The sequence below is a fragment of the Centruroides vittatus genome, unplaced genomic scaffold (assembly GCF_030686945.1).
Source record: "Centruroides vittatus isolate TY-2023 unplaced genomic scaffold, ASM3068694v2 contig_1276, whole genome shotgun sequence".
Taxonomy (NCBI): Eukaryota; Metazoa; Arthropoda; class Arachnida; order Scorpiones; family Buthidae; genus Centruroides; species Centruroides vittatus.
This window is the reverse complement of record NW_027120815.1, coordinates 64,191-90,951: the sequence shown is the minus strand read 5'-3', so window position 1 is coordinate 90,951 and position 26,761 is coordinate 64,191. Positions and strand designations below refer to the sequence as shown.

Below are 26,761 nucleotides of genomic sequence, written 5' to 3'. Positions count from 1 at the left end.
CAACCAGTTGCTTTACTTTCTCGGCAACATTTAAAATTTTCGTGGAGCCATCTGTTATATTTTATTTTAAACAACTTTATATTTTTAATTATTATAAAATGGCAAAAAGCTTAATTTTGAGGGTAGGGATGAGTTTTATAAAAAGTTGTAAATGATAATGAAGATTTTACTCGTTATCAAGTCCGACCCTACTGGAGATTCGACACAAGACCCCTTTTATCTCCTCACCTCGTTGACCTTTAACCACCAAACTTTAATAGCATCAACCCTTTTAATACACAAACCTCCCTGCAATATTCCAAAAAAATTTGACAAAAGCATAGGAGTTATTAAGCTTCAAAGTGAGTGAACAGAATTATGGCCCCCCCCATACACACAGAAAAAAAACCCAAAAATTCTGCAGATAACAAAGAAAAAATTAGTCTGTAAATAAATCACAATTTTACACTTTATTCAAATCAATTTTTATATAACAAAATGCCATTTATTACATAGAAAAAAAATTTAGCATTTTGATAAGATATACTTCAAACTAGCATTTTAAACATTTTAACATTCAGTCATCAGTAGAGAACTTCACAATATAACTGCACTTTGTTTAACAACTTTACACTGCATCATCATCATTATCATCACAACAATTTATAGTAGGCTGAGAAAATAAGCATTTAAGAATACATTTATCAAATATAAATACGTTATACTTGTTGAAGGTTAAATAAGAGTGCAGCATTATTTTTCCCTTAATTTTACAAGTTTTTTAGTATTACAGTTGTCAATTCTCATGCCGAAAATAATTTCGTATGTTGCTTGACATATTCCAAAATACTGAATCTAAAATTTATTTAAAAAAAAGATAATTTAATTAGATAATAGTTTATTTAAAGATTATTTTTCTATTATATTAAATTAGGTAGAACAATAATTATTGACTATAAAAGTGTTAATTGAAATTCTTTACAATTATAAACATACTTTTGAATGCTTGTTTTTGTGTTTATATTCTAAAAACCACATATATTTTTCATTTACATAGTGTTTATATAAATAACTATTAAGAAAGAAGGAATTATAAACTCATAGGACAACTTGAGAGATGAGGACACATCCGCTACTTGTTCTGCTTACATGTAAATCTATCACTGATTCTTTTTATTTAAAAAAAAAATAAATATAAGCTATATGTTATTAAAAACCATACTTGAAATGAGGAATAAAGATTAAAAAAGATATACATTGTAATTTTCTTATGCTTTAACTGTTTAAAATTAGCATATAAAAATTGCTCCGGATTGTTTAACTAAAATTTTTAGATGGCATTATTAAGTATTTATTAATAATTCGCTGAGCTCGGGCACTATGCACTCTCTCTCTGCTCCCTTAACGCTTCAAGCAGATTGCCTTGTATTCTTGGTGACCGATATAACTAACCTAACTCATTCGTAATAACTAGGTTGCCAAGTGTCTGGCATCGAACCGAATTATCTGGTTCTGTGGGTCTTGTCCAGTGTCCGCAAACATAGAAGATTGTCATCTGAATAATGTACTGTGATAATTTTCTAATAACTTAGTATACTGATCCCCATGTTTGTGAATAATTGGGACTGAGTAATCCTTCATTAACATCATATTCTTGAACTTTGAGTTCCATTTTCAATGTTAAGTTTGTAATTGGTTCCAATACTTTATGTATTACTGCTGTTTAAAAAAATTTTCAGAAAAATGAGTGGTTTTATTAAATAAATATACAATGGTTTATAGTGGTGCAAAAGTCATTGTATTTAAGCTAAAAGAAAAAAATAAATACAGTAATAACTTATGTGAGATAATGTACAAATGAGTGAGTGCAGTGATCTTTTAGCATTGTGTTTGCTCAAACATCCAGTTCTTGCAGATGCCAAAACCAGTTTACAGTACTGCCTAACCTCCCATTTCCCAAAGGGTCAAAACTTTGGTGCATAAATTTCCAATCGCGAATAATCAAATTCCCGAACAATGATGCCCACAAATATTGAGGGCATGGTGAATAATTATCATAGTAAACTATTTCTAAGTTCCTGAAACTGATTCAAAATAATGTCTTGTTATCACTTTTAATGCAGTATGTGGATTATATACAATTCTATAATGATATCATTCTGAGCAAATAGACATGACAACTGATATTTCTGGTGGTCATGTTTTTTTCTCCATTCTTAACTGATAAATTAATTGACTTTCTTAAATAGTTTAAACTGAATTTACATGTGAGAATCTTCATTAAGTGTGTAGTCAAAAATTTTAAATAATAATGCTTAATTCAAAACATAAAAATTGCTTACAGTTTAAAATATAAATTAAAAAATTCTAGCATTTTTATACAGTAAACTCTTGATTTCACAGACCAACTGGGGGAATGGGATGTCCGCTATGGCCAAAAACCCATTCATTTAATGTATGCTATTAATGTATGCCATTCATTTTAATGGTATACATTAATAGCAAACTTAATAACATTTTAACAGATCTTGCATATTTTATGATGTATAAGTATGAGTAATTTATATTCATTGATCCATTGTTCCAACATATTAGCATATTCTATTCATAAGGTTTTAAAATTTTTCCTATAGGGCATATTTTTCTGTCTATTAAATTGACAATTAACCGTATTTAGAACATTCAAATATGTACAGTTTGAATGTAAATTTAAAACATGTCGCCAGTGAAATCTTACAGCAGTAATTCTTAAAGTGGGTGCTACGGTCCCTATTGAGTCTTCTACCACCCGTTTGTGGTGATAGAAGACTCAATAAGGGCACTAGAATGCAGGGGACAATAGAGGAAATGGGAAAATAAGGGGAGATATTATGGAACTTCAAATAAAACAAAGTTAGTTTTTGAGATAAATTACTTTATATTAATTAATATAAAGTCTTATAAGATACTTTTAGATGATTATTTTTTGTTTATAAAATAAATGCTTAAACTTTTAAAAAATTACTTAAATTAATTTTTCAATTTTTTATTTTTGATTGATTTTACAGGGCACTAAAAGAGGGTGGCGGTCCACATTGCACTAGAATATAATTTTAACTTAAATCAATAAAAAACTATTTTAATTTAAAATTTCAAGAATATGTATCATTTAATATTCCAAAAACTTACATTTTATAATATTTTGAGTGTGTCTATAATCTAGCAATTCCAGCATTAATATCACTTTCAATTCCACATTCATCCTGTCCACGAAGAATTTTGAAGTAACCTTTAACAATAAAAACAATAATTAACTTTGTTTTAACTTGAATTACTCATATTCTATAATTAACGTGTTAATTAAACAGTATTTAAATAACTCTGCTTTTAATAAGATGATATTTCCAATAATATTTCTTTAAAATTACTATAAAATACCTTTATCGCCCCAATCGGTATTCCACGAATTTGCTATAAGCCAATAAGGGACATTATCTTCTACTCCCCAACCTAAAATTCTAATGGCGTGACCGCCGAGCATTTCTCCGCTATGATGTTGATAAACACCTAAATTTTAAAATAAAAATATAAAATTACTGTTATTTTTTTTATTTATCACATATACTAAATCTGTTTTATGTAAAATTTGCATTTAGTTATTAACCTGATTTATAAGATAAAAAGTCAGCATAAACATTAAAATCTGCTTCCACGGGTCCATTTTTCATAATTTCTGTTTGTATTTGTTTTACGTCATTTGAAACGGTATAGGAAGTTTTACCTGAAAAATTTACCATTTATGTAAAAATTAAATTATAAAATATCATTTGTATCATTAAAATAAATTATTATTAATTAATATTAAAGTACTTAAGTTTGTGAAAAATACGCTGCTTGTTTAAGGAGACTCAAATAATTGAAATTGATCTTTGTTTTGATTTATGTAAGTAGTATAATTAACTGATACTGGCCAAACTATAAGCCAAAAATGTTTCTCAAATAAATTCTAATTTTGATTTCCTTAAACAAGCATATTTTTCTTGAAATATGGTAAATAAGTTTTGTTTAATTTAAATTATATTATTTTTAAAAAATCACATTCAGCTTTAAATTCTTCTGCCTCTCTCACCCCTCTAGATCCAACCTGCATGTAAAAAAAACACACATACGGTCTGATCAGAAAGTATCTCTCTAGATGAATGTTACCGTTTCTATTTTACTACTTGTTTTGATGCACTTGAAACTGTGTCAGTAATTGTTGTTGTCTCCTAAACATTATAAAATGCAGACACGCAAACACTTGGCAATCTTCATCTCAAGTTTATTTCAGTTCAACTGAAATAAACTTGAGATTTTGTCCATGAGGGGCATACTCACAGTGAACTGTGACAAAGGAATGCTACCTGACTATTTTATGTCACCTGTGAGATGCTGTTAGGTGCAAGAGACCACAGCTCTGGCAGTCTGGCGACTGGTTCATTCATCACGACAATGCTGTAGCTCACAGATTGTATCTCATCCAGACATTCCTTGTGAAACACAGCAGCCTCCTTATTCTCCAGATACTACTCCAGCTGATTTTGGGTCTTTCCCAAACACAAGATGCCGAAGGAAAGAGATTTCAGGATGTAGAAGAGATCAAGACTGACAACAAAGCACCTGATGAAGATCCCAACAAATGACTTTGAAAAATGCTTCCAATAGTGGAAGCATTGCTGGGAGAAGTGTGTAAACTCAGAAGGGGCCTATTTTGAAGGAGATTAGTGTTTGAACCTGATAGATAGGTGTTTTTTCTTGATCTTAGGTTGGATATTTTTTTATCAAACCTTGTATAAGAACACACAATTAACCAATTTATGTTTCTAGTGGCCTTAACAGATGTACTTTTCTGTACTATTGGAAAAGAAATGAAATTACTAAAGTTTAGCAGATGGTTGCCTATCTCTCAGCCCATCCTCAAGGGATACACACAATTTTAGACATTTTCTAAATTTATAAGGTAAATGTACCAGTAGTGGACACTGCATTAGTAGTGGACACTTTGAACTTCAAATATGAGTAATAAGGTTGTAGATGGCTTCACTGTTCAAACATACAAATCATTCAGTAGACAGAACCCTCTAGTAGTGGTCACTCGCACTGACCATTTTCTAGTACATCATGGGATGTTTTCCCGCACTCATTAGTGATGGCGTTCCTGCTGATGCACGAAGACAAGTGAGTCTGCTGTTCATTTCCTTAAGGACTAGGTAAGTGAAATCATGTTGCTGTATTAAACAGTTAGTTTCACAAAAGTTTTTTGGTGATATACTATTAATTTGTTGGAGGCTATCTCCATTTACAAACACAGCTGTGCCACCACCTGCATAAACTATAAAGAAGAACTCAGTTTGTCCACCGCCTGACAGACCCTCATCGACGCGGACCTTTAATCTGCCTTCCACTCGCACCGAATGCACATGTCTGATCCACCAGCTGCATCGGGAAACATTCGATTTCGGTTTAAAAATAATTCGTTCCATTATTCGATCTGCATTACTAGTTTTTTACCATCTGAAGAAGAACTACAGAGTTTGAAAATGTTTACGACGATCTTTCGTTTTATCCAACACCGGTAAGAGGTTCTCGAAAGTGTGGAAACTATTGGATCAAGTTCAGCAATTAAGGAATCAAAAGATACAGAAGAAAGGGGAGAAAGTATTGAAGGGACTTTAAATAGGACTCAGAGGAAGGATATGTTCGAAAGTCACAGTCCATTAAACCATTAAAAAGGAATGGCAATCAAACATCCTGCGTGAGAACGATTTTGTAGTTGCACCTTGTTTGGTAAGAAAAGAAAGTACAAATGTGTGTGCAAAGTTACCAGTTTAATCAGTGATAATGTCGCAGAAGTGATTGTGTTTAATTCCATAAATAGGATGAAAAGCATATTTGCTAAAAATGAAAAAGATGTACAAATGATAAATATCTCTCATATTGACTCGAGGCTTCATAAGCCTCTAATTTTTGGAAGAGAGGGTTGCTGTCAATTCCCGAAAGGCATTGACATAGATAAGTAGTTCAACACAAATTAACAATGCAACAATATTTCCTTAAACTATGCTGGCGTTAATATTTGAGTTCTCCTAAATGTAACTTAAAAATAATAGTATAAAACTGGATTCTAAGTTTAATATCGAGTGTAACAATAATCATTCCAATATTAAAACTGGTCTCGTTTACTTCAACATTTCTATTCGTCAAGAATAATGCAACAATAACAAAATTACAAAGTTAGTATAAGAAACTTTGTTATGTTTTATATTTGTTTCATAATACTAGTTCAATTTTCATATAAACATTACAAACTATGCACATGTAATTTACATTTGTGCAATTTGATATTTTAATTAATTTAATTTAATTATGAGTTGTCATTATAATTAACACAGTGTTCTTGTTCTTTATAGTAAAGACTGTCAAATTCTGCAAGTTGTGAAAAATAAAAACAATTTCATCTTGATTATAATCATTTCTATATTCCTTGTCCACTAATGGTGCAAATGCCTGTCCATTACTAAATATCTCAATTTTTTCAATGTCCACTACTGAAACATTTTCAACCTTACAAAATAAATTAAATTAAAATGTATTCTATGAGACCAACACAATTAAAATCCTTAGAGTGAGTGAAGGAAGATTTTGTCTAACAGACAATATAACTTTTAAGCCATAAGGCTTCCAAATAGGGGTCCAGTTTCAAAAAAATTGAAAAATTTCCCTTAAAGTGTCCACTACCGGTGCGTTTACCTTAAATCATAGGTGAATTTGATAAAATTAAAAATTGGAACTGATGTTTCTAATGAAAAATAGGTTATATTAAAAAAAAAAGTTAAGATTATTCTAGCTAAATATTTTAAGACAATCACTTGTGGACAGATCTATAAGGACAATTGGCCCCATAAGATTTTTTATTGCTAATAGCAGTTTCAAAATTTCTTTCAAATAATATTAATTGCTATTTAATGCTGTTACATTTTTATGTTGTTTGGGTTTACACAGTTTATTTTAAATAATTATTAAATAATATATAAAAATTTTATTGCTTTAGTTATCTATACAAATTCTATCCCCACCAAGATTTGTTCCTGGAACACTCTCTGCAGTGACTAGCCCTATTAAATACACTGGTTCCCATCGGTTTACTGAAGTTAAGCAACAAGGAACCTGCTCATACTCCAGTCAAAGATGATAGAGAGGACTGATGCTATTATTGTGATCACACCAGCTCTAGCTGTTCCCAGGTCCAGATAAAAGAGGATCCTGGCATCTGGCTGTAAAATTATTCCCTAACCTGACTGTGTCCTATACAGGAAATGGGTAAGCGAATCCCAAATATTGGGAAAAAGCCAAGAGGAAGAGGAAATCTAGCTAAATATTACAATTTTCTTTATTATATTGTTATTTTCTCAACATGTAATGGACAGATGTTATAAGCTTCAAAAATTTGTTTAACAGTTTATATTTAATCTGTATTCAAATCATTTAAAGGTGAAATTCATAATGATGATATAATTGATATTATTGTTAAAGAGTTTTGTAAGAAAAACAACTTGAAAATTATTATTCACAGAAAAAAAAAAATCACTTACCGTAATGTTTATCTTCATTATATGAGACATTATAACCTCTACGACATGCATGAACACACTGAGGTGTTGGATCATCTCCTGAACATGGTGGACGTGGCCCTTTTGTATGATGTTCGCATGAAGGTATTTGATATGGCTGACAACCTTCATTACTATTGTATAATCCTCCAGTTACTATTCCGTCAGATACCCAATACTCCCAAGCAGCACTTGGAATGCCTCCATCACAACTAATAAGAAAAGGAATCTTAAATCTTGGTTACTTGTTGTTCTCTATTATATGTATTTTCTTAGCACAATGTTGCCGTTGAGAACATATCACACAGGAAACACTTTCGGTGGAAATAGGTTGGTTTATTGGTGTGAATGGATATGCATTTCGGGCTTAACGCCCCTTTTCAGTCCTACAACAACAGTGATACTACACCAGAGTAAAGTAAAAACAAACATATCACTAAGCCTGTTACCAGTGTGCATCTTCTAATAAACAGACCGTTACGAACGTTTTCAAACTTTTGGGTTCTTCTTCAGGTAACTAATAACTTCTGAATGAATGCGATTCAAATTAAGTTCAATTGGAACACCAATCAGAACTCTATCACGTGGATATCGATAATGTCATTCAAGCATGTGCCCCTTTAACCACTGTAGATTATCATAAGTTCTTGCCTACAAGTGCCTGCCAGGCTGTTGACAGAGTGATTTCATCCTTATGGTTAATACAATTACCATCTTTGAGTGTAGCCATCCACACTACGCAACATGTACACCATCTTAGATGGCTAGAAGCTATTTACATCTGCATGGCTACACTCAAAGATGGTAATTGCATCAACCATAAGGATGAAATCACTCTGTCAACACCCTGGCAGGCACTCGTAGACAAGAATTTATGATAATCTACAGCGGTTAAAGGGGTGCATGCCCGAATGACGTTATTGATATCCACGTGATAGAGTTGTGACTGGTGTTCCAATTGAATTTAATTTGAATTGCATTCGTTCAGGAGTTATTAGTTACCTGAAGAAGAACCAGAGAGTTTGAAAACGTTCGTAACGGTCTGCTTATTAGAAGACGCACACCAGTAACAGGCTTAGTGGTATGTTTGTTTTTTCTTCAGTCCTATTATTACATATTTATTTTAGAATTTTAGATTTAAGTTCATCCCCATTTTTATTTTAGCACATGTTATACTGTCCTAACATGTATAAGTGTGGAGCCAAAAGAATTTTTAGCTCCATTTTCCTCTCCTCTTTTCAACTACATGTATATCTTCTCACAAGTCATGTTCGTTTAACTATCACTATCTCAGGTAATTAAGTTTTATTGTATAAACCATTGTATGCACATCCTAATTTTTTCAATGCATTCTGTAAATTTGTAAACCTGTAATCAATTTGCTGATAAATATGTAATAATAAGACTGAAGAGGAGTGTTAAGTCCGAAATGCATATCTGTTCAGACCAATAAATCAACCTTTTTCCACTGAAAGTGTTTCCTTTGTGATATGTTCTCAACAGCAACATTGTGCTAAGAAAATACAGAAAAGGAATCATTCAATTTTTTTGTTTTATAGATTTCATTTTATACAAATATACACACCAGAAGTTACTATTCATACATCACTATACTGCATCAACATCTACTTTTTTTCATTTTTAATTCTTTCTGCTCTGTAAAGGTACTAACAGGTCCTTTTTAATTGTACCCATTGTGAGTTTGGTCAGCACAATGAGGTACCAGATGGTGAGGATGGGACCAAACATGTCTAGGACAAAACATCTATGAAAATTCCTGGGTTGATTCCTTAGATTTGATTGGCAGAAAGCCTCACTGCACAATAGATCTACATTTTTATCAGTTGAAAATATGTATTAGTACAAAGGTTGAATTTTGCGTACCAAAAAGCTTAAGGGAATTGGAGTATTATCTATGACAAGCCAATTGTTCAAAAGTCAAATATCTGAAAGTGGAGGACTATCTGCGTGTTCTTACCCAGATCCACAAGAAGTACAACAACTAACAAGATCTTCAGCTGAAAGTTCAACTTGCTGTTTTCCTTTACTTTCAATACATATTCGATCTGACATTGCCTCAACAGCTCCAAATGCCTATATCAAATAAAAGTAATTTTAATTTTATTAGGATTTATTGAGACAAAAATAAATGAAATTTATCATTTGTTAAATATTTGGGATTAATTATTCGTCGATAAGGTATAAATTGACTGAAGAACTGGAGGGAGATCTAATGACCGTGATTGATGGGCATGTTATAATGAGGATTGGAAAGAAAAGCTGTCTGGAATTCCTATGAAAAGCTATCAGTCTCAGAACTGAATTGTTTATATTATCTGCTTATATACAAGTACATAAGACATGGAAAGTTAGACCTAAAGCTCTCTAATGTATATTAGAGAAAAATGTTGGTATGTGATGTAAATAGTAAAGTGAAGAAGAATAGTGACACTTGGGGCAAAATGAATGTTGATTAGGAGGAGAGGGCATAAGGTTCTGGTATTACATTAGAGGATGGGGAAAGGGGTTTTTTTTATAAAAGATAGTTGGAAAAAAATGACGATAAGAGTTATATACAGAAGAAATACACTTTATTTGATTTTCTGAGAAAGGAAGAGGAAGTTAGCAAATAAAATTGAGGACTATTTAGTACAAGTAGATGATAGTGGGAAGAGTGGGAAATGTTATATAGGGACAAAAAGAAGGAATTGGAAGCTAGATTGAAAGGGGTAAAGGGAAGGGGTAGATTTAAGGGATAAGAGAAGAAAGGTCATTGTAGAATTAATGGAGCACACTGTGAGGAAAGAGGTTAACTGTAAACTTAATTTAACTCAGTACTACTCATTCTATTTTCTGCAAAATAACACATTGACAAATCTTAGATGACATCATATTATCTAATTGACACATTATCTAATAATGAACAATACTTTGAGTTTTATTAAGGTTTATATTAAAGATTTATAAAGCTTGTCGTCATAAATATTTTCTGTACAGAAAAATCAAGCCCGAATTAAACTAATAATCAAATAACAGAGGTGAATCAACTATCGGACTAGAAACTTGCCTAGAAAATTAAACAGAAGTTCAGATAGTGTAACTGGCAACACAACTCAGTACGCAAGAATCGCAGGTATAAGTCATGCCCCAAATTGATCATTTCTTTCAAGTAATCTAAATTTAACAATCAGAAAAATTAATTAATTAATTTAGTACAAGATGGCAGCATAATCACGTACCTTTAGTCCAAAGTTATTTAATATTCTATATAATTAATCAGCCAAATTCTAAAAATAAAAGTTAAATGAAGAGCCAGATTAACTCTCATTTCACCTGACATTGTTTCAGTGAAGAGTGCCACTATCCTGTTTATTGACAAGTATTTTGTAATAATAATAAACTTGACAACAAATATCTTGTATTTTATGATTTCAAAACAATTTAATGACATGCAAATTGCAATCGAAAGACTAAGTAAGTGATTACTTCATATATAAATGGAGTTTATATAAAATTTGTATTTTTTTAAAAATAAAGAAGTTAAAACTGTAATACAGTAGACCCCCCTATAACATGGTAGATACGTTCCATGTTATATGAACCAGTGTTATAGGGGGATCTACTGTATTTAATATATTCAATATAAACACTTACCCAACATGACCCACACGAACCTTGATCTCTGATTAAACTGATACTTTTACAGTAAGGCCACTTTTTTCTAGAGTCGAAAGATTTTGGCATATCAACTGGCACTTCATGATGAATTTCGGGTAATCCATAATATTTACTTTTTGGGTGAACGCCCATAAGTCTTTTGATATATTTAAGACTCACGCCTTCAAAATTTCTTCCTGCCTGTTTGTAAAAGAATTAAAATTACTTATTTTTCTTTATAATCTATTTATATAATGATATTTTGTAATAATCTTTAAAATAACTTTTTAAATTTATATTAAATTTCATATGAAAAAGTTTTATGTTAAAGTAACCATTATTATTTTGTAATTTCTTGAATAAAATTCTAGAAGTATATTAAAAATATGAATTAGAATAATTTAAAAAAAAAAACATATTAAAATATTGAAATTTAATTTTGCAAATTCATTATTAAAAATATTTTATTGATATGTCAGCAGAATGACGTGCAGTGAAGTGGCAGTTCATCACCACGACGAATCAATTCAAATCTAATCCAGATTGCCGTAATTATTATACGTAACACAGCTCTAACATCATTCTTCACGGCCAATTCTATGAATCAGACCCATATAATTAATATAAGTATCAGCAAAAGCTTAATGTGAGGCATTAATGCATTAACTAATCAATCAATAATGGAATACTGTATATTCTACTTAACTATAAAAAATTAATACTTAACCATTACATTTAGTTTTTTATTGCCATATTATAAATAAAAAGTTTGTAGATAATGGGGTATTTAAAAAAAATTTTATACACTTAAACTCAAGCAAGTAATTAAATAAATTTTATGTAGAATATAGTACGGCAATTAAACTTGTAATGAGTATTTTATTAAGTATGATTACAGGATATTTTTCTCAATAAAATTATATATATTTATATAAAACTCAGAAATTAATAAATGAATTAAGCCTGTAGATGATTAAGACAGGAAAAAATAAATAAAACCATAATCGTAATCAAAATATAATCATCCAACCATAACAAGAAACAGATACTCGATCAAAGTCTGTAGATTGAATTTAACGACATGACAACAGAACTGTGCCAAATTTCAATCCAATGTTTATATTCAGATCTGAAATCTAGTTGATAATTATTCTATAAAATTATATTATATTACAGTGTTAATAAGCATTATAAATATATTTATTTTAGTAATTTCATTTATGTTCAAATGATAATTTATACAATTATATTTTAAAAAATTAATAACGTTAATTTAAAATTTTATTTGTAATTTATAAGCATGATAAAAGAAATTACGGTCATGACATTAGTATTATTGTCGGTAATAAATGCATCATTCATCATTTTTATGAAGAAACTACCAGGGCCCGGGGATAGAGCAGGTCTCTTTTGCCATTTATTTTCGAACAAATGAAATATGTAGAATATTTCTTTATTAATGAAAATAAAGCAATCTTAAAGATTTTATTTTAGGGCCACATTTACTAACATTTTCTGTTAGTAAATATAACATTCATTTATATGGGCAGGAACCAGTATGGGCCCAAGTTTCATCTAGACTTGAAAAAATCCCCAGCTCCCCTCCACTCTCAAGTGTCGTGGAAACTATAAAAATGTTATGCTAATTTTTTTTTATTACTAATTATGTTATTTAAACTGAAAATCATATATATATATATATATATATGAATAATTTAATATATATATATGCCTGTAAATTATATCTCAGTTGTTTGATATAGAAAACTGATCTACAGGAAAAGAATATGGATTTCATTAAAATAAATTTTCTTAAAAAATATTTGTATTTAAAAGGTGTTTAAATTGTTTTTTTTAAACCTTTGTAATAAAATAGATAAATAAAATTTAATATTTGACAGCTTTAATAAATGTAGACATAGCCTGTATATATTTTAAATAGGAAAGTATTAATATCAAAAGATACATTTATACCCTTTTAAACGAGTATAGAAGTGTGTTTTAATATATAAAATATATTATATGTTAGATTTAGAAGTATCCTTGTAAATATATTAAAGTTTAAATTATTTTTAATAATTTTTTATCAATAATAATTTGTTTTAATTAAGAAATTAGAAGTAAGGTTAACACGTGCTAATTAATGGTATTACCTTCCAAGTAGTGTTGATATAATTGATATAATCTATCATTTTTTGAGAAAGGGGATCGATTCCTTCGGGTAGAAGGTATTTACACGAAGCCGCAGCCCATAATACAGTCAATAATAACAATACTTTCATTGTGTCCACTTCCTGTAAATATTAAAAATATTTTTTAAAATATGTCCATTATATAAACATAGTACATTTACATTAAATTTTCGGTTATCATAACTATTTATCAATAATATTTTGACTATAATTGCATTTTATATGTCAACAGAATGAGTTTGAAATTAAATAAATAATAAATATTTATTTTCTAGAAAAACCTTAGCTATGGTACAATTTTCTAAACACTGCAGACCTTTATAAATTACATATACAGGGTATTTAAAATCAATATTTGCATTATATTACATAAAATAAGGCGATCTTCGTTAGGTTATTTCAAGATAATTTAAAATTTATTAACGTAACGACTTAATATACAGTATAATTATACTCTTACCCTTAACCAGAGTTCGAACAGTGACTCACAACAGAGAATGACAGGCGCCTGTGAGATTTCCTTTATATACTTCAGCCCGTCACGTGGTTAAAAGCGGGTTAAGTAATCAATAACACCGGCCAGTCTCGTGATATATTCCGCAAGCGTATGATATTTACTCATTCATCTGTTCCAGGAAAGCAAATTTATGATCGAAGTAAAGAAATATAAAAAATGGGTTTGTATTTATTATGATTTCTTGAAGGCTCCATAAATCCCTGAAATAAATTAGAAACAACAATAGTAAGATATGCAGTAAAAAAAAGATGGTGTTATACAGTAATAAGATTCGTATAATTTGATTATATTATTAATTTTTTAAAAAATAAAATATATTATGACATCCTAAATTACAACACTTTATACCAGTGTTTTTCAACCGGGGTGCCACGGCGCCACGATTGGGGTGTCGCAACCTTTAGGCATTTTCTTGGAAATTTACTTAAGTGTAGTTCAAGATAACTGATTGTCAGTATTTCGACAAAATTCAATGGACTTAAATTTTGATTTTGAACACGTAGAAACACTATTTTTGCATTAAAATGCTACTTAAAATGTCAATTTTTAAAATTTTTCTTCCCGGGGAGGGAGTCTCATCCCCAGCATTGCGCATAATATTCGTTTTCTCAAAAGATTCATCTGCCCCCATTAAAGCCCCCTTTTTCAGATTCTAGATCCGCCGCCGGTCAAGGGTGCCGCGATTTTTTATTATTCAATTAGGAGGTGCCACTCAATGAAAAAGGTTGAAAAACACTGCTTTATACCTATACACATTGGACAAATATACTTGTATCTAATTTTTAAACGATTGCTATGTTTTACTTTCTTTTACGTGATTTCACAATGCGTGAATCACGCACGTCATTATTCATCTGTTATGTACTCAAGGCCGGATCATCGCATAGACAAATGAGACAAATGTCTAGGACCCGGTCAAACTGTCTATTTTGAAAAGATTTGTAAATAAGATAGTTTACTTTTCTGTTGGAAAACTGTATATAATAAAGAAATAAACAAAAATATATTGCTTTTTATATGGTTATTGTGAATTCTAAAATCTAAAGAAAATGTGTTCTTATGTTTCTTCTTATTGAAAGTAATTCTTCCGATAATTTAGAATTTTCTTTTATAGCGATAAGAATAATAATAACTAGAAGATGATGAGCCCGGCGTTGCCCGGGCAAAAAATAACAACAAAAGTCAAGATTATTAGATTATTTCGTACTTCTAATCTTTCTATTATATTATAGCCATATTATTTATTGTTTTATATTTTTTGTGCGCTCTGTTTCTTGTGGGAGAGGGAGAGGGCCCGGTAAGAAGAAAATGTCCCTAGACATTTTCTTTTTACCTGTAAGCGGCCCTGTAAGTACTTCGTTTTAAATGCAGCAGCCATATAAGTTAAAGCTAGTTAAAGCAGCCATATAAGTTAAACCTCCATTTTTTGTCCAAACACTTATCGCTTTAGTAATCACTGGTTTGAGTTTGTAAAAGGTGAATGCATTTTACTTAGAGGTGAGAAAGGCTGAAAGAAAAATAAGTCAGAAACAGGCATTCTCCTCTTCCCAGTAGCAGGAGTATGTATACGATTCAGTTACCCGAATCTTATTATCGGGCCGTTATATACACGTCTACTCTAGAAATCAAAATAACTTTTTTACAGGCATATTTTCGCGTGTTAAAATACTTATAAAAAGTACAGACAGTCAACCCTCGTTAGTATGCCTCCTTCGTTAGAGTGCCACCCTCATTTACTGCCATATATTTTCGAAGAACAAATCCTCCCTATGGAGTATATATTAAAAAACTCAGTTATTATGCCAATTCACTTAATGCCAGTAAAAGTTTTTGGAATCCCTTTTCCCTAAACAGTTTTGTAATGAATTATTCTGGTTGAATGTTGGGTATGTTTCATCCAAAGCAGATAGCAATGAGTCTTAACTTCTTGCTTTGAAATCTGTTGCTCTTTTATAGTGTTCTACTCTATTGTTAACTTGCTGTAATCTGCTGTTGTGTGAGTGTCCTCAATATTTGTAAACGAGCAGTCATTTCAATTAAAGAAAAACATGAAAGTTATTTTTCAAAGAATAGCAAAACACTTTCTTTTTTGTGGAAGAAAACAATCAGTCGCAGATACTTGGAAGAAAAAACAAGTGGCTGCAAGAGCCTTCCTCTAAGGCACTGCATCTTAGATCTGCTAAACATGAGAATGTTGAAGATGCTCTAGTAATGTGGATTAACCAAGTTAATGCAAATCATGGAATTGTAACAGCTGTAATTATAAAAAAAAAAAACAAAAGAATTTGAAAGACAGATGGGAATTACAGACTTTCAATATAGCAAAGGTTGGTTGGCATGGTTCAAGCAGTCATGAAATTTCACAGCATATCAGGCAAGGTGAAACAGCTAAAGTGGATGACCAAGTTGTATCAGATGCTTGTGAAACATTTTCTGACACGATTGGACAGTATGAATTGCAAAATGTTTATAATATGGATGAAAGTGGATTGTATTACTGCAAGCAGCTAAACAACATAGTTTCTTGTACAGCTGAAACAATACAAAATTGCTGAAGCCACACACGGTTAATTTCATCAATCCATCACAACAAAATCATGTGGTAGAAAAGCTGACAGATGTTTTGAATTAGTTTCGAGCAACAGCATCATTGAAAAATCCCTTAACTCCAGAAGAACGTTTAAACCCTGATAACAATTTGTCAACTTTTGAAGAAATGAATATAGAATAGATCCTGTGAACTACAAATCATACTAAAATTCTGATTCAGACGATGAGACTAAAAATGTGCAACATCCACAATCTGCTAAAGTTGCAAAAGAGAGATAATATAAAATAAATATTAAACATTTCTTCATCTCAAAATAAATATGTTTTGTGTTTACTTGTAGTGCGTGTACATTTTACTCCTTCACTTCAACTCTTAATTCTTCTGTAGTGGTATATTTACACGTTATGCTGAATTATTTCCTCTTCAGCAGTACATATTTTTATAATTTCAAAATGGTGTGATCCTCGTTTAATGCCAAAATAAAAGAGGGAAGAACAGACAGTGGCATTCTAACGAGGGTTGACTGTATATTTTTTATTTTCAACTTTGTGAATTCACGTAAAGGGAGTCTCTCTTTTTTCTCTTTTTTTTAACTCTTTCCGCCCTGTGGGCACTAAGAGGGCCTCTTTTAGTAGGCCCATTATGGTTCGGCCAGGCCCACAATGGGGCGACCGGGTGGTGAGGGACGGGGCCCGACATATCCGAACGGACCACCCCCCGAAAAATTCCTGGGGATTATTCGACCCGTTCGGATTCGATCCCGGGTCCCCCAGAGCGGTAGGCTGCCACCTTTACCGCTCGGCCATCCGGCCGTCACGTAAAGGGAGTCGTCATGTAATTAAACGAAATAGAAGCCAACACACACACATACATACACGTCTATGGACATTTTTCCGTTTTTTTTTTTTTTTTTTTTTTTGAGTTCAGGAGGTCTCAAAACTTAGAGATTTTCAAAACACTCGGACGGTCAAATTTGATACAATTCCAATAGTTCCCCTTATTGTATATACACAACAGCCGGGAAAGTAAAATGGTGGAATGCCTGCTGGTGGAATGACAATATACAGCATGACTTTTGCTTCAGATTTCTTCTTACATTTGTATTAATACTTCATGTCATCAGATGATTGATCTTCATTGTTCTCATTGTAAATTTCATTTTTTGGCATTTGTGTGCCGGAGAGAGAATACTTCTCGTCCTCCAAAACGAATATATTTCCAAAATTTCTTAAGAGTAATGAGTTTTGAATTTCAACAATATTTTCAGTAGTGTACTCCGGTGCCTTCTTCTTTTTCCTTTTTTTTTATGTCTAATTTCTTAATTGTCTTAAGTACGTACGTATGTTCGATAACAATTGAACATACGTAGGGGAGAGCGGGGCTACAAGTTCCGTTTTTTAATCAACCTTATATTTTGTTAAGGAAACATAATTCTAGCACAAGTATTAAGAGATTAAAATTTAGTAATATATCTAACTTTGCTATAAATACAGTTTTTGGGGTTGATTTTTTGTAAGTTTTTTTATAATTAATAATACAATACCTAAAGTCGGAAAGTAACAACTTACCCCGGTTCGGAGCTAGTTGTTAACAGGGTGGGGAAAGTTGTTACAAGATCTATGGAAGGTGTAATATGTAAAAAAAAAAAACAATAATTTATTTAACTAAGTATGTATTTAAAGACTAATCAATAATATCTTATCAATAATTAGTTGTTTTTCTTACATTTATTATAAAGAAAACATTTTTACGTTTCAACATTTATAACTTTTACTTAAAGAAAAGGGGAGAAAGGAACATCCTTTCCAAGTTCTTGTATAACACCAGAAGTTGCAGGGAAATTTACAACTCCCGATGACCCTGGCTGATCCAAGATTTGTCTTTCGTCAGTAAAGCTTACATTTAACAAATACTCTGCTAACTTGTTTTCCTGTTCTTCAATAAAGACCAATCTTACTTTTTTGTAGCCAATCGCAGTGTTTTCTACTTCAGATTTCAACTTCTCTACAAATCTATATAACGTCATATGACAAATATCTAATTCTCTGGCAACAGTTTTTATTTTTTAACCATCTTTAATAACTGCATCTGCAGCTCTTTGCATCAACTCCTGAGATACAGAACCCCGTGTTGTTTTTCGAATATAAGTCCGCATACTGCAAAAGGAAAAAAACATTATTTTTACTGCTTTACCGGTACAGATGAACTGGGGCAAGTTGTTCCAAGGTCACAACATGCCCCCAAAGAAGGGAACATCTAGCCCCGATAACACATGGGTTCAAAACAGCAACTACTAGATTAGGTTACGAGACATATACGGTTTTAGCGTAGTATATCAAGATACTCGATATATTTTTGAATAAAAATACCAAACAACTAATCGCTAATTATTTAAATTCGCCAGATACACCAAAAATATCAAACACGAAAATATTTACTTATGTGGATCAGCGACGTACAAGCTCTCTCTCCAATGTACCGGACGTCACTGGCCTGATTAAGATAGCTGTCGTCGGTGCGCAGAAACGTTCGATTTCGTAACATATTTCCTAATTATATATATATTTTTTCCTTGTGGAGCTATTTCAATCGGAACAACTTACCCCGGGAACTTTTAGCCCCGCTCTCCCCTACTTAAGGCAATTAAGAAATTTTTTAGCTACCTCCGCTTGGCTAACTACATCTTTGTCAAACATTTGTGGCAATGCTCTTGGGTTTTAACATTCGTCACAACTTGCATTTTTTCACTTTCTGGTCTTTATTTCCACTTTCCAAATACTTCTTCGAAACATTATGTGCAGTTGATTCGCTATGGCCTTTGACTAAAAAAAAAAAAAAAAAAAAAAAAACAAACGCTCTACCACCAAATTTTTTGAGTGGTTCGCATTATTTTCGTATATTTGTACAACATTCTCTCATGATATGTTCTCTTGGCCGGATGGCCGAGCGGTCAGGGTACCGCTCTGGGGGACCCGGGATCGAATCCGAATGGGTCGAATAATCCCTAGGAATTTTTCGGGGGGTGGTCCGTTCGGATATGTCGGGCCCCGTCCCTCACCACCCGGTTGCCCCATTGTGGGCCTGGCCGAACCCATAACGGGCCTACTAAAAGAGGCTCTCTTAGTGCCCACAGGGCGGAAAGAGTTAAAAAAAAATATGTTCTCTTTTGAGGCCATTTTTCCGAATGTTCGAAAATTTCACTTGCTATAATTGAGCATGTATAATGACGTAATTTTTGGCGCAAAGATTTTGAAATGATCGTTTTGAGTTCAAAAGTTGTGATGCTTTAAACTCAATTCACATTTTTTTGTCTTTCCGTTATAAGAAAAAATATTGATACTACGTGAAACAAACATGTAGAAAATGACGGCATTATCTCAATGTTGGCCGTTTCCCACTGAAAATAATACCCATAAACTTCATATAATTTTTTTTTTTTTTTTTTTTGTAACTGATTTCCCTCTCCTCTTGACTCACCCTGTATAGATCTAAGAAAGTATTTAAAATTTTACAATAGTATTGTTTTCATAGAATCCTTTCTAACAGTTCCTAAAATCAATTGTGAACTGTTATCTACTGTATGTATGTCTATCAGTAAATTTGCCATTATTACTCGTTTTTACTTTCCCGGTTGTTATGTATACACAAGGAAAGTATTGAAATCATGCCAAATTTGACCCTCCGAATTTCGGGCGAATCTCCACGTTTTGAGATTTTGAGACCTCGTAAACCCAAAAAAGTAAAAAAAAAAACAACAGAAAATGGGGTGATGATTCCCATGGGGTGTGTTGGCTTCTACTTCGTTTAATATCTCAGGATGGGGTGACGATTAAGATAAGAAATTTGGTATGGTAACTTGAGTATAAGGGGCATCGATGCTATTTTGGTGGTGAAAGGGTGGGGAGATAGAAAAAAGTCATGTGTCATATCTCGAGAGATGTCGTGCTTAATGAATATTTTGTTCGTTATTAGCATTTACAAATTTTTAAAAACTGACTCCTATCTTCAAAATTAAGCGTTTTGCCATTTTATAATAAGTAAAAATATAAAATTTTTGATAACAAAATCTCATAACAGATGGCGCCACACATAATTGAATTTATTATGATTAATAGTAGAAAAGTTTTATTTAAATAAAATTTCATAACAACCGAGAATATTAGAAATTAGAATTGTGAGACTTTCCGGAGGTATACTCCTCCGAAAAGCCTCACAATTTTTATAAGTATATTTCATTTCGAGAGCTATGTTCAATTCTGGTCAGTATTGATGTCTTTGGCCAATCTAGGTTATGTATTATGTGAGATCCAGGATATTAGAGATGTTTTACCTAATTTTAAAGTAATTTTAATTCTCTAACGCGGTTGATAAAATAACTTCGCTCGAAAAACGGAGTGAATGACATACTTCCCGATAACAAAGGTTAGAGAATTCTAACAACAGAATGTAAAACGGTAACCCTTCACCTAACACCTGCAGGTTCAGCAGTAAATAGTCGATCACACGACTATTTTCCCAGGCGAGATCGGATAAAAGGGAGACCGGAACTTCAGTCAGGGTGGATTCTATCTGACGCCATATCCAGGTGAACATCATCAGATGCCATATACGGCAAACTTTACCAAGGCTCTCTTCTGTCCATATCCGTGGCAGACATAGCCATGACCGGACACCTCCGAACCCATTTGACGCTGATACTGCCATAGAAGAGGACCGAAGGCTTGACATATTCCAACACTTTCACGCAAGAATTCTCTCGTCTCGCCACCCTCAACGGACCTTTCAAAAAAAGAGACCGATCCAGCTCCCTAGCTTCATATGAAGACCGACAAGACCCGATATGCCCCGAGATCGACGAATTGGTTATTTATCCGAGGTATTTTGTTAGTACGATGGTAAACTCTCACTCAACGAGAACTTAGGCACACAACTCGTGGCATAGGAAAGAGACTAGTCACCATGCCTCTAGTAATATCAGATAATGTCTGCCTGTAATTGCTAGATTTAGTTATGTATGTGTATTCTCTACGTATCCTAGCGTATACATATATATATATTAAGCTTTTGTTTGTTACGTTTAAACCAGTCTATCTGCCTATTGTTTCGGTAACCGAGACACCTACCGACTTACTCGTGGCCTCCCCACTCCACTACTTGCCCTCCTAAGCCATCCGACAACACCGAGGTCGGGTTCCACCAATCCGTGCCGATTAAGTGGTCATTAGGGATCGCCCCCTTGATCTCACAATTATATATTCATTATATTGACTAAATTTTTGGTCAAAAACAGGGGTTTAACCTGCCCTGCATCCGTTATTATAATGAAAACATTGCATCTTCATTGAGATTGTCCCACGCAATAACAATTGCTTGCCATTACCTTTTTGTTCTTGAAAAAGAATATTCAGAATTGGTGTATTGAGTACTCGTTTCTTTCTTGGTTGATTAAATTCAGTTTTTGTAATTTGTAATGTATGTTCACGAAAAAGTCAAAGTCTGTCTCTAAAAACCAAGAAAAATTGACACAAGCACTCTGTTTTTCAGAAGTTTCCAAGATCAAAATCGATGTTTGTCTTAAATTTCAAGTTTATTTTCTGATTTCCATCCAATATTTTCTGAAAAATGTTTTTAAAAGTGCGAGTTAGTCTTAATTCCAGCTAGTAAAGTGTACAGAATTTAAATAATCTCTTGGGCACTTTTACATTGTAAATATATTAGTTATAGAGTGCTTCCGGTGCCGAGCATCCGTATTTCGTCACCAATTACACAGCTAATGTCCGAATTTAGAATCTTAAATATTCTTAATAGTCTCGCCTCTCTTATAATTGCCACCATATGAACACAGTCACATTAACAATTTTTAACTGTTTATTAAGAAGTAAAACTGGAATCTGTCGTGTGGCTGTAGAAAGGATATTCGTCAGATAGTTTCATATCAGCGAAGAAAAATATTAATGCAAAACTTTTAATAAATTATTAAATTGTTAAACCAATATTGTTACTTTTACATTATTAATCGCTTCCGCGATTGTTATATTTAACTATGGAGAATGTTTTCGAAGAGATTATTTAAAATCCAGTGTACAGATTCTGAAGTCTCAGTACCTATATCACTCTTGCAGACAAGCTATGAGCATTTCAACGAATTAATAGCTTCTTGCTATTTGTCCTCGTCAACGTTGCAATTACAATGCACGCTGCTCACTTTTCAAGAGTTTATAAAGTAAGTTTCGCAAAGTAAATAAGAAAATGTAAATATTAACGTTTGCAATTTTTATAACTATTTGAAAACACATCAGCTTCATTTAACATCTACGGAAAATAGTCTGGAAATATATAAACTTGGGAAAGATTTCAAAATAGAAGATATCGTGCCAATCTGCAGAAATTACATTTTACAGCAAATCAACAATGAAAATGCCTGTTTTATCTACGAATTTGCATGCGAAAACGGCGACGAAATCATCCAATTTAGATGTTGGCAACGTTTTGACGTGTTTTGTGACGAAATCCTCGATTCAGAAAGTTTTCTTCTTTGCAAAGAAATAACAATTTTACGATTCGTTTCACGGCCAATATATACAATTCTACGTGAAGAAACGCTGTTCTTTGCTTTATTAAGATGGGCAGAAAGAAGGGAATTCGAAGAACAGAGTAGCAATAGTTCCGCGCAACATACAGATGACACCAGATCACAGCGAATTCGTGCACGTATGGTACCTTTTCTACCCATGATACGTTTCCTGAGCGTGGATATAAATATATTAGAAAGTTCCGTATTTAAAGAAGATATTTTAACAGAAGAGGAAGTAAAGGCAACCCATTCACGTTTTATTTTACCAGAATTTCCGCTTCCTCCAACGATCTGCAAAAATCCAAATCCTCGGAGGAATACGAAGTCCAATTCGTTGATTCATTATGTCAATAAACGCTTCGTTCACGCAATGAAACGAATTAAATTTGATAAAACGCACACATTTCAATGCGAATTTTATGCGGAGGAAGACTGTTTTCTGATTAGTTTTGTCCTTCCAATAACTCACGAAATGCCAAATCCTATTCCTGTTGTAATGGATGTCATTTTTTTCGGGGAGAGAAGTAGACATAATGGATGAGACTACAAAGTGTTCTCAAACCGGATATATTCGATTGGAAAATCCAATTTTTATACCTAAGCAGTCATCCGTTATTATATTTGTCAAGATTACAAATACGGAGCTTTCTAATTCCGAAATTTTTGTTAAATCCGAATTTTATTACGTCACCGATTCAGAATGGACCGAATTTGAATCATCGAATGCCAAAGGCCAAGAAAATCCATTTAAAATTCATTATTTAAGTGTCTTGTTATATTTTTGAAAAGTAATCTTAATTATATTTCATATATAAATAAATTTTCTGAAATTAATTACAAAATTAAAAATTACATTATTTACTTTTCAAATAAAATTATGAATAAATATTTTTGATGTTCGCAGAAAATAATTTTTACGTTTAAGTAATGAAAATGAATTGAGTTGCGACTTTAAATTAATGAAACTCGTTTGTAGATGTAATTATTTACTTCAATTATTATAAATCTTTATGCCATATTTTGTAAAACAACACACCCATCCTGCATTAACTTACTACAGTCGAATGTTTGATGGAACTGAAAATCATGTGTAAACACAGTGTTTGTGATATCTGTGCCATAAAATTTTTGTGGCACGGCTTTATGGCACGGATGCCCAAACACTGTTTATTGTCGGAACGTAGTGACGACTAATACTTGACTTCGTGCATTCCTTGTCCGCAGAATAACTCTGGAATGAGTTGTCCGTTCTTGATGTAATTTTCTACGACGACTCATCATCACTCAAGGATGAACTGATTAAAATTTCAACTTTCAAAAATGATCCGTTTTTGTAGAACTGGATATAGGTGTTTTTCTTCAGTATGGATCATTTTTGAGAGTTTAAATTTTAACCAGTTCAGCCTTGAGTGATGATGAGTCGTCGTGGAAAATTTCATCAAGATCGGACAACTCATTCTAGAGTTATTTTGTTGACAAGGAATGCATGAAGTCAAGTGTTAGTCGCTTCCTGCACGCACGTGTAGAAGCGCCATCTGGTGGTCGGAAAATATGACAAGCATTAAAACGGTAATTTTGAAAGGTAAATGTTGTCGCTAACTGGACACACAACAAATATAAAGAATCTTTATAGAATAATAAGTTTAAACAAGTCTTCTTTTTAAAACGTGGAGCAGCGATCAATATTAATGGCTTTACGATCCATTCTCTCCTTTGTCTTCCTATCGTTAGTACGAAATTTCGATCTCTAAATAAAGAAGCTGCGTAGAGATTCCAAATTGAGATGAAGTTGCTGAAATTCATCATCATCGATGAAATGTCAATGTTTGATGCAAGAATGCTTTACATGATCGAGAGAAGATTGAGAGAGATAAACCCCGAGAAAGATGAGCGTTTTGGTGGATTCTTTATCTATTTGTTTGGTGATTTTCGTCAGCTTCCTCCTGTTAAAGATACTCCTCTCTACTCGAGTGTTTTTTACGATGTAATGTCCCAACAAGGTAGATTCGCATTTGATTCTTTTGAGAAGTTCATTGAACTTAGTAATTCTCATAGACAAAATAGCGCAGATAGTTCCTTCACGGATGTCTTACAACATCTAGCTTCGGGTGATTTCTCTGATACAGATCTGAACATTCTGACGACAAGAAATCGAGCCTATTTATCCAGAGATGAACTTGATCAGTTCCAAACGGCAGTAGAGCTATATGCAACAAACGAGCAAGTTAAACAAAGCAATGAAGACTACTTGCAGTCAACTGGATGCCCTTTTGCTTATGTAGCAGGGGTGGGCAAGCAAGGGTTCAGTGGGAGCCGAAATGTAGGTTTTGCAAAATGCATGGGAGCCGCAGTTCTGTACTATCGTGGTGGATAGTATGGTAAGGCCGGAAAGGATAGCACTTTCAGCAAGAGCCGCATGTAACTCAAAAAGAGCCGCACTTGCCCATGCCTGTTATATATCATCTGAAAACACTCCAGATATTGCCCTGCCTTCGTCCTAAGATGACTCAAGCTCTTGGTCTCTCGGTCCCTCCAAGTTTTTGAATCTCTCAGTTAATGTCAGAATCATTCTGAGAGTCAACTTATGGGTGCAAGGAGGTCTCGTCAATGGTTCACTAGGAACTATACGCTACATTATATATGCTCCTAATGCTCGCCCTCCAGCTCTTCCTCTGTTTATTTTAGTAGAATTCGATAGCTATCAGGGACCTTTCATCTATGATAATCTGTTTCCAATAATCCCCATAACACGCACTTCGAACGATGGCAGTATATTGCGATCTCGTAGACAGTTTCCCGATACCTTAGCATACTCGATGACTATACATAAATCACAGGGATTAACTCTTCCAAAAATCAAAATAGATATAGGGAAAAAAAAGACAGCTATCGGTCTTACCTATGTTACATTGAGTCGAGTGAAAAAAAATAACTGACTCAGCATTTTTAAAGTGTGACAGTAAAGATCGCTACGAGTCAATCTGTAAGTCCAAGGCCCGTAGTGACAGGCAGAATTTAATGAAACGTTGGCATAGCAATTAATTAATGGCTTATTCTGACCTTATATTTGTACCTCTAAATGATCCAATAGAAATCATATATATTGTTGAGAACGAATGATTCTTTGTTTTTTTCCCTCATAATCTAGAAAATAAAGGTGCGAGCAGCTTCGTTCCGACTACATACTAATGTAGCGTTACTTAACTAGTACATAATTTTGATTTCCATAAGTATAGTGTTATAAGTGTAGTCAACCACAAAATACCGTATGACAATTCGTTTACAATTAGCAATGATGGCCATCATGGAACTTGTCCCACTCGCTCCACTCGTGTGCCAAATTTTCATTCATGCCATAATCGCCTATATTATAAAACAATTGCATAATATATTATTATTAAATAGTGATGGTATACTTGTGATAATGCGCGAAGCGCTCCCTCGGCTTCCGCACCACTTGACCGAAGGGTCGACATCGCTTCGGCGATAACTACATCAGGATAGAAGACACCGCACAGCAACTAGGACTGTTTTTGTTAATGTCAGTGTTGTTGTTGTGAGGTCACGCGAGCAATCGCGTGAGCAGGCCATCATGTTAGGGATGGAAGAGATCTGAGAGACGACGAGCCGGAAGTGAATCACTCGGATGCCAGGTTAAATAAC

The 26,761-nt window shown here is 32.9% G+C and overlaps 1 protein-coding gene across 1 annotated transcript; it reads right to left on the bottom strand.

Moving 5' to 3' along the window:
* Window positions 1–430: 430 nt before the first annotated feature.
* On the bottom strand, window positions 431–14,036 carry LOC136988801 (cathepsin B-like). Its single transcript, XM_067286765.1, has 9 exons — window positions 13,917–14,036; window positions 13,418–13,558; window positions 11,262–11,465; window positions 9,586–9,701; window positions 7,590–7,819; window positions 3,623–3,739; window positions 3,397–3,525; window positions 3,148–3,247; window positions 431–834 (listed from the first exon to the last, which is right to left on the bottom strand). Exons 2-8 carry the CDS (start codon window positions 13,544–13,546, stop codon window positions 3,171–3,173), a joined length of 1,002 nt encoding a protein of 333 aa, XP_067142866.1. The 5' UTR covers window positions 13,547–13,558; window positions 13,917–14,036; the 3' UTR covers window positions 431–834; window positions 3,148–3,170.
* Between the last annotated feature and the right edge of the window lie 12,725 nt (window positions 14,037–26,761).

Bases quoted from the DNA above. Each gene is read 5' to 3' on its own strand.
- LOC136988801 (XM_067286765.1), bottom strand. From the start codon at position 13,546: ATGAAAGTATTGTTATTATTGACTGTATTATGGGCTGCGGCTTCGTGT. The intron at 11,466-13,417 runs GTAATACCATTA...TTTTACAAACAG, and splicing joins ATATCAACACTACTTGGAAG to GCAGGAAGAAATTTTGAAGG. The intron at 7,820-9,585 runs GTAAGAACACGC...TTTTCTTATTAG, and splicing joins TGTACTTCTTGTGGATCTGG to TTGTGATGGAGGCATTCCAA.